Source organism: Mustelus asterias, chromosome 6 (genome assembly GCF_964213995.1).
Source record: "Mustelus asterias chromosome 6, sMusAst1.hap1.1, whole genome shotgun sequence".
NCBI lineage: Eukaryota > Metazoa > Chordata > Chondrichthyes > Carcharhiniformes > Triakidae > Mustelus > Mustelus asterias.
In genome coordinates this window covers 101,869,375-101,878,407 of record NC_135806.1, presented here as the reverse complement: position 1 = coordinate 101,878,407, position 9,033 = coordinate 101,869,375, and the positions used below count along the sequence as shown (strand labels likewise).

The 9,033-nt window shown below is 43.2% G+C and overlaps 1 protein-coding gene across 1 annotated transcript; it reads left to right on the top strand.

Annotated features, from left to right (window-relative positions):
- The first annotated feature begins 1,599 nt into the window (after positions 1-1,599).
- On the top strand, positions 1,600-7,448 carry cox7c (cytochrome c oxidase subunit 7C). Its single transcript, XM_078214824.1, has 3 exons — positions 1,600-1,748; positions 4,586-4,716; positions 7,318-7,448. The coding sequence occupies exons 1-2, from the start codon at positions 1,671-1,673 to the stop codon at positions 4,700-4,702; spliced, it is 195 nt and encodes a 64-aa protein (XP_078070950.1). The 5' UTR covers positions 1,600-1,670; the 3' UTR covers positions 4,703-4,716; positions 7,318-7,448.
- The last annotated feature ends 1,585 nt before the right edge of the window (positions 7,449-9,033 follow it).

Below are 9,033 nucleotides of genomic sequence, written 5' to 3'. Positions count from 1 at the left end.
CCGTTGGCCCCTGGGCGTCACTGCATGCTGCCGATGTGGATGCTGAGGACCCCTGCTGGTCGCTCCTAGTCGTCGTGGACCATGATGGCCGCCCCCATGAATCGCACGTGGGCGAGGGCGCCAAGCGCAGCGACTCCTGGTGGTCTTCCTCCTCCTCTGTTTGCCACGATGGCGCCGTCCTGAGATCGCACGTGGTCGGACCTCGTGGGTACTGCGACGCCGAAAGAGATGGTCTCCGTTCTGGAGGGTTACAAACTGCACTGCCGTTTTTAGGTTTGGACCTGCAGACTTTGCCGTAGTGGCCTTTTTTACCGCACTGGCTGCAGATTGCCGTTCTTGCCGGACACTGTTGCCGTGGATGCTTGGCCCCACCGCAAAAATAGCATCGCTGGCCACCTGGAGCTGCCGCCGTCGTCGAATCGATCTGGGAGCGCGGGTTCGCGGGGCGAGGAGGGAGCAGAGCTTGCTCCAACCACGTTGACTGCACGTGGTCCTCGGGGTACAGCGCCAAGCTCTTCGACGCCGCCTCCAACCTCGCGGCCATCCCCATTGCCTGGGTCAAGTTGAGTTTCCCCTTTTCTAGTAATTTAAGCCTGATGTACGAGGACCCTACCCCTGCTACGAACGCGTCTCGGGCGAGGTCGTACATGTACTGCTCGGCGGAGACGTCCTTACAGTCGCAACCCCTGGCAAGCTGCAGGAGCTCATTGGCATAATCCTCTATGGTTTCGCCCGACTGCCGACGTCGTGTAGCGAGGAGGTAACGAGCATGTATCTCGTTGGGTGGCGTAATGTACCTATTCTTTAGGAGCTCGACGGCACCCTGGTAAGTGGGAGCTGCACGAATGGCTAGGTAAATCGTGTCGCTTACCCTCGCGTGGAGGACCTGGAGTCTATCACTGTCCGTAGTGATAGCTACCGAGTCTGCCAGGTAGTCCTCAAAGCACTTCCACCAATGGTCGAATGTGTTAGCTGCACCGACCGCACGTGGGTCCAGTGTCAGACGATCCGGTTTTAGGATCTGTTCCATACTCTCTGTTTACTGTATTAAATTGATGCGCGTCAATGAGCACATGGAATCAAGGCTTTAGTATTGAAGGCTTTAATACAGTAACAATGAAACTACTAACACGAATACACCAGTTCAGACTGAAGGGGTCCTGCCGGAGCAGGGGGTCTTATACCCTGCCACCGGAGGCGGGACCCCACTGGAATGTGCCATGGTAACACTTATAACAGGTAAACACCCTAACCCAACAACATAGTACAACCCCCACAGTAATAACACCCTAGCCCAACAGTGACATGGTAACAAACCCCAGTGGTGAACCAACGATGGTTCACCACAGTATTCAAAGTTATGAGAAGGCTACTGCAAAGCCTGGACACCAGTACTGACCATTGGTCAAATCTACTGCTTAATTTATAATTAAAACTTTTCCAAGCAACTCTTTAAATCAGTGATAGCTTAATTTAGAACAAGGAAGTCAACCCATCCCCACCTGATCAGTCAAGTTTGCCAACTATGTGTGCGCATGCGTAATAAGCGCAGTGCCTTCTGGTATTTGTAGTCCCGTCCGCCTTCTTCAGCCGCCATTTCCCACAGTGCCTAGCGGCTCTCACTTCCGGTTGAGCGGGGAAGAAGCTTCCAGTGATTGTAATCGGGAGCCATGTTGTGGGCACGCACGGTCCGTAACTTCAGCACCTCGCTGATCCGCCGGTCGCACTATGAGGAAGGCCCAGGAAAGGTATGGGACGATCCACGATCAGGGGATTGCCGTGCCGCTGTTAGCAGAGGCCGGCTCGGGGCCTGTTGTGGTTATTTAAACCCGGGAGGAGGAGGCCGGCAGGAGAGCCCGGGCTGTATGAGGGGAAAGACCATCCCCAGAGTTAGAGAAGCCCAGGCTGGGAGAGAGGGAGCGGCCTGCCCCCGGCCGGTTCCCAGTTTTTATACCGAAGAGCGTTTCACTTCATTAGGGGATGAAGGGGGCCGTTAGCCGGTGTTTCGGAGCCGGAAGAGAAGCTGGCCGCCGCCATTATCTTCCCCACTGCGGAAGAGGCCTCAATGTCACCGTTAGCAGCTCTCTCAATGTCAGTAATTTCTGGATTTAGTATCATCTCCTCACCCACCCCATTCCCCCCAGTCTGTGACCCAAATTGTGCCCCCATTTACCCCTAACTCGCCCTCTTTAACCGCCCTTAGCTAACATGAATGTGTTGCCTTCCAAATTTGATTGTTATTTCATTCTTCACTTCAGCTTACACTCAACTCCAAACCTCACATGGGAACTCCAGTTAGCCTCACTCTTTGCTTTTCTATATATTTTAAAAATTATTTTATGGGATGCTGGCTTTACTGGCAAGGCCCACGTTTATTGTGCACCCTAATTGCCCTTGAACTAACAGGCTTGTTGGGACGCTGCAAAGGACAGCTAACAGTCGTCCACATTCCTCCGGATTTGGATTCACGTAGGCCAAGCTGGTTATGGCAGGCAGATTTCCTCCTGCATAGGAAATCGGAGCCAGATAGGTTTTAATAACTGTCAGTGATGGTTTTGTGGTCACCATTGCTGAGACTAGCTTTCAATTCAAAATTTTAACAATTAAATTTAAGAACCACCAGCTGCTATAGTGGAATTTGAACCCATGTCCCCAGTGTGTTAGCCTGGGCCTTGGGTGACTTAATCATCTAGAGTATGGGTTCAAATTACTTTCTTGCCCATGTGGGTGTTCCAAAGAGTTTTGCGTTTTAGTGAAGTATTGTTGAAATGGAGATTTGCGAGTTGCATATTGGAAAAGATGGTTTGAACCCTCACCACTGCTCTTCGCATCAGATTTTTTTCTCCTGAAAGAGTTCTAATTCTCCCTCCGCAGATGCTGTCACACCACGGTTTTTCCAGCATTTTTGTTTTTATTTCAGATTTCTGGTATCCCCAGTCCTTTGTGTTTTGTTTTCCCATACTGCTCTGAAAATTTGCTGCTGAGCTTGCCTGCATAAGTGACTGCTGTTAAGTAGTCAATGGGCTGTAAAAATGCTTTTTGACACTTCAAGAACATGAAAGTAGCTATGGGTAATGTAACTTTTTCTAATATTTTAAAATTGTGCATTTTCTCTTTCCCCAATCCTGTGAATAAGTCTGCCTTTTGCAAAATCATTTTTCAATGGCTGAAGGCCAACTTGATGTCTGAGTCAAAGGTCTCGTTTGAGTAGTCTTGGTGGTTACAACTGTGCTGAAATGAGTAAATGCATCCAAGATGTGTGAAAGATTAACTAGTAACCAGTGACCTAGGAATTTAAAATGACAATCATTTGAAAATTCATCAGTAGATGACTCAGCTTATTGATGGTGAAACTCATTGTTTGCCACCATTACAACTGTATAGTTAACAGCAACTTTGTGTCTGCAATTAAAGCGTGTAAATCCAAAAGTTGCTGTCACTTTCCTCATTCTTCCACTGGGTGTGCTGTGACGTGACAGATGGCAATCAGTGAGAAATTGCTGGACAAGAACTTCCCTTTTTATATTTTAATATCATTGTTAGAAGCCCTTACGTTGTGCCTTGTTAATGAGATGTAACTGGGCTTTTAATGGTGTACAAAATCAAATATGCCTGAAGAGCCTATTTGTCCCTAAAAAGGTAATTCTGTATTTGTTGGATATCAAACTTTTTTCTGATATGATTCCAGAGAATCATAGAATTTCTATAGTACAGAAAGAGGTCATTTGGCCCATGGAACCTGTGCTGACAACCCCATGCATCTACCCTGCTAGACCCACTGACACTAAAGGGAAATTTTAGCATGGCCAATTAAGCTAACTCACATCTTTAGACTGTGGGAGCTCTTAAAGAATTTTAGCCTTTTATGATTGTTCAGTTTTTAATTTGTATTGCAATCTTTATTTTTCTCTATGTAAAATTCATTAAGCGGATAAACAGTGCGGTTTACTAGATTTACTGTTTGAGAATTCGTCAGCGCAATTGGCTGCTTACCCTGCTTGACCACTTGCTGACACTTGGCAATCCCCTTGATTTGATGCAAGATTCAAATTAACACCAGGAAAGGTGAAATCTGCACTGTCGATATCTCTAAATCTTTGATCAGCTGTCTTGGAGGTTAGTGGCAAGCTTCATCTCTCTGCCACAGACTAAGAACCAGTCTGATAATTATTGTAATGGTGGTGTCCAACATTTATAAATGTTATTTGAAAAGGTCTTGGATGGAAAGATAGCAGATACTTCCATTTTAAATTGCATTACTATAGCAACTTTGATTTATGCTAGCTTTGAGGTCAAACATGTTTCTTTCATGAAAATCTTATGTTGAAGTGCAGGTTAAATTCTGTAATGGCTATCAATAGCAGAGCAAAACACTTGAGTTTTATACTGAAACTGCTTCCCAGTGTGTGATGGCTTTGTAACATTTTTCCAGGTGTATCTGGTACATATGATGTGAATTCTTTAAGTGAGTGATACTGTGAAACTGTAAACGCTTGCTGATGTGCCAACACTAAATCTACAATAATTTTTTCTTTCTTTACTTGACCTGTAATTTAAAATACTTGGCTTTTTTTTACTTTCCCAGAACTTGCCGTTTTCGGTGGAGAACAAGTGGCGACTGTTGGCAATGATGGCAGTATTCTTTGGCTCTGGCTTTTCTGCTCCATTCCTGTTAGTCTGGCACCAAATGCTCAAGAAGTGAGACTACATTATTCAGTAAGTGGCATATTGTCTAAAATTGTCGTACTGAGAATGAATTAACTCAAAAGAATAATTTCTCATTGGTGTATCTGGTACATATGATGTGAATTTATGCAAATGAGTGATTCTGTGACACTGTAAACGCTTTCTGATGTACCAGAGCCAATAAATTATTTAGCCGAATAATGAGTGTCAATTTTCAAGTATTAATTGGCATTATGTAGTTATATGATTAACCATGTTATGAGATGGGTCAGTTTGGACCTTGGCTGAATAAAATTGTGATCAAGATTGGTGATTACTTATAGATACACAATGCAAGTTTTGTATCAACAGCGTGCAGTCCATCTCCCATGCCACAACCCTCACCCCCTCCTCTCCCTCCCAGAACAAGGCGAGTCCCCCTTGTTCTCACATTTCACCCCTTCACATGCAAAGCATAATTCTCCACCATTTTCGCCAACTTCAATGTGATGCCACCACCAAATACATCTTCCCGTCACTCCCTCTGTCAGCATTCCGTAGAGACTGTTCCTCTGGGATAACCTAGTCAACTCCACAATGCCTCTCCCATCACCCATGGCACCTTCCCATGCAATCGCAGAAGGTGTAACATTGTCCCTTTACCTCGTCCATGTTTACATCCAAGGCCCGAAATATTCCAAGTTAAGCAGCATTTCACTTGCACCTCTATCAAGTTGATCTATTCCGTTCACTGCTCCCAAAGTGGTCTCTATAATCAGAGACCAAATGTAGACTGGCTGATCACTTTGTGCTCAGACCAAAGGTGCTCTGCAATCAGGATCCTGACCTCCTTGCTTGCCATTTTATCTCCCGCTCCTGCTCCCATGCCCGCATGTCTGTCCTTGGCCTGCTGCAATGTAAGAAGTCTAACAACGCCAAGTTAAAGTCCAACAGGTTTAATTGAGTTTGTCTCTGTGCCCTGTTTGTGAGCAGATCTCCCACTCCACCTGATGAAGGGGCAGCAAGTACTCCGAAAGCTAGTGGCATTTGCTACCAAATAAACCTGTTGGACTTTAACCTGGTGTTGTTAGACTTCTTACTGTGTTTACCCCAGTCCAACGCCGGCATCTCAACACTGCTGCAATGTTCCAGTGAAGCTCAACGCAAACTGGAGGATTGGCATCTCCTCTTCCGGCTAGGCACCTTACAGCCTTCCGGTCTCAACATCGAATACAACAACTCTACCCCACCTTGACGCCTTTGTTTTTATTTTTAACTGTTCTCTGCCTTTTATTTCTTTATTGTCTTTATTTTTTTCTTTCCACCCTCCTCCGTTCTTCCCCTTACTTTACCCCCTCCACCCATCTCCCCCTCTCCCACATCTTCATCTGTCACACCTTACCTTCTGATTTCAGCTTTTCTGCCGTTTGCCCTTTCACACCTTCTATTCTCTATGGACTGCCATTAGCAGCCTTTCCCCTTGTTTTTGTGGCTATGAGTCCTCTTTCTTTCCCTCATCCTGCAGCACAAATATCTCCCACTTTCTATGCCTTGTAGCTTTGCCAAAGGGTCATCTGGACTCGATGTCAGATCTTTTCTCTCCTTACAGATGCTGCCAGACCTGCTGAGATTTTCCAACATTTTCTCTTTTGGTTTCCAGCATCCGCAGTAACTTGTTTTTATGCAAGTTTTCAGTTTGGTTCAAATGTGATTAGCAGTGCAGAAATCGCTCGCCCAGATAACATCCTGGAATAGAATTACTCACAAATTAACTTTTTTCATCTGAAAGATGAGTGGTTAGTTTTTCTGAGCACTTTGTCAAATGTGAGCCAACTAATGTACTAAAAGGAAAGGTTTATTAGAAATTGAAATATTCACAGGTGTGAATTATGCTTTGCAAATGGAAACTAATCATTGTGCAAGAGTAGAAAACGAAACCCTATTAAAATCTAAATCTGAGCTCTAAAATTTTGAGAACAGGGTTGGCATTTAATGTATTTTCTATATTGTGTGGAGTAACTTTATTTGCCACAGCAGATAGAAATGTAATGTAATTTGTACAATGCCATGAAATTAGGCGATTTAGTCATGAGTTTGATTACGTATATATGCTAAATGTCAGAAGTTTAAGAGCATTCTAATGAAATTGAGTCTGCCAAAACCTTCCTGGGAGAGGTTGAACAAATGTGAAAAATTGATGTACTGTTCCAGTAATAATTAGAGTAGCTATTTTTTTTAAAAATTGTATGAGCACTAACTCCTTTTTTTCTTCTAATGTATCATGCACTTTTTGGGTATCTTGGAAATTTGTGGCTTTTGGTTCAGAGCGAGGATTGTGTTCTGGCATTAGGGAACAGGAATTCAGCTTGGTAGTGGTAATAGCATCATATGTAATAAAGTGGCAAACGTCTCAAAACAGGGATTCAGTATGAGAAGTGAAGTCTTTCACTTAAGCCTTTCAAACCTTAATATTAGCAATGAAAGGTCATAAACCTGAACTGTCAACTTTTTGTTTCTCCATAGATGTTGCAGATCTGCTTGAGTGTTTTCAACATTTTCTGTTTTTTACTTTGGACATTGTGGTTAGGTTTGTTCGTGTGTTTATAGACCTGTATTTATTCCTGCTTCTAAACTGATGCTTTTGCTTTCCAGATGGAATTCTATCTCAACTGTCATGCATTATCTGCTGAGCAGCTTAAATCCTCATGAGTTTGTGCTGTCAATCCTTCCAGTGAGATGTTCTTGTAAATAAAAGTATAACAAATTAAACATCTTTCTCTTAATTTGTACTTTATTGTTATGAAATCCACTTGACATTTGCAATTTAATAAATATACACCGATCCCTCCCAGACTAATATCTCCTTGCTGAAGCAATCCAGAGCTGCTAACAATACTTGGCTAAACGGGACCATTTTTGTTTTTGAAATTGTTAATGGCTTTGTTAAAATAAATACTTAAACAAAAATGAGGGTGGGTGGCAGAAGTGATAATAATGAGGATGATTTAAGGAAAGGAATAAACATGGAAACAAAATGGATCGTGAGGAGGTGTAAATGATTTCTGTGAATGCCCTGGAGTTTGTGAGGCTGAAACTAAATATTCTGGAGTAGATAGGTGGATGAAGGAAAAGGGAATAGAGATTAAACACTAAGCATCAATGTGATTAGGACTACTTGTGTCTATGGTGGGCAAATGCTGATACTGTTTGGGGGGGGGGGGGTTCATGCTATGTTTCTAATAACTTCTATGGAAACCTATCTAATATTGATCCCATAATGCAGAGTTTTCATGTGAATCCAGTTGTGGTTCTGCTTTATTACTGTGATATTGTTCCAGAAATCATCTTAATTGCGTTTATAATATGGTATTATATTGGCTGTGTTAGGCGACATAAAAGACTATGGGTTAAGGGTGAGACTTGACTTCTAATTGTATTAGGAGACATAATTATGTTAGGGGAAAGACCAGTAGTCAAGATTTGACAATCCTATCATCGGCAAAAGATACCAAAAAGAAGAATAATGTGGGAGTATTGTAGTCACGAATGGATAATCATGTAAAGGGTCAGCCTGGGCAGTGGTAAGAATTAGGAAGACTGGTTATGTAAGCAGTTGGGAGGATGAGTATGTTGTAAACATAAATGTAGCTCACCAACTCATGTACCTTGAGAGCAGTCTTGAGTGCTTCTCCCCTGCGTGCAAGCTTGAATAAAGCAACTTGTTTGAGAAATGGTCCTGCATTGAGCCTGTTGCCGTCTTGCCAGTAAACCGATCTGACTGACCTTTTCTATGCAATTAGAGTAGTAAACCAGAAGCTCTGACAAATGAGCTAAAGAATGTGAACTCTACCATGGAAGTTTAATTTCAATTTAGTTTTCAAATGTCTGGAAATTTAAAGTGCTGATATTTGTTGGTTGGGTTGTTGTAAAGATCAATTTAATTAACATGTATTACGGAAGGAAGCCTCACGCACTTGCCCAGCATTGGTTATACGTGGCTCCAACCCCACAGCAACATGATTAACTACCCTTTGACAGCCTAGGAAACAATTCGAGATAGTGCAAGATGATCCAGCTTTTCAGGCGATTTGTGATGAGCAATGAACGCTGGCTTCATCAATAATGCTCACCTGTCGACAAGGAATTGAAAAAAAATCTGGTTCTGATACCCCAACCAAGGAAAACACAACGTGCATCTACCCTGTCTATTCCGTTTAAGTATTTTACAGGTTTCAACAAGGTAACCCCTCACTTCTAGAGACTAAAGTTTGCCATTTCGACAATACTGCCATTCCTGGAACAAGTCTGGTGAACCTTTAACAAAAACAGAAAATGCTAAAAAATCTCAGCAGCTCTGACTGCATCTGC

Excerpts from the sequence above, each read along its gene's own strand:
- cox7c (XM_078214824.1), top strand. The coding sequence starts at position 1,671 with ATGTTGTGGGCACGCACGGTCCGTAACTTCAGCACCTCGCTGATCCGC. Across the intron at positions 1,749-4,585 it reads ATGAGGAAGGCCCAGGAAAG|AACTTGCCGTTTTCGGTGGA; the intron begins GTATGGGACGAT and ends TTACTTTCCCAG.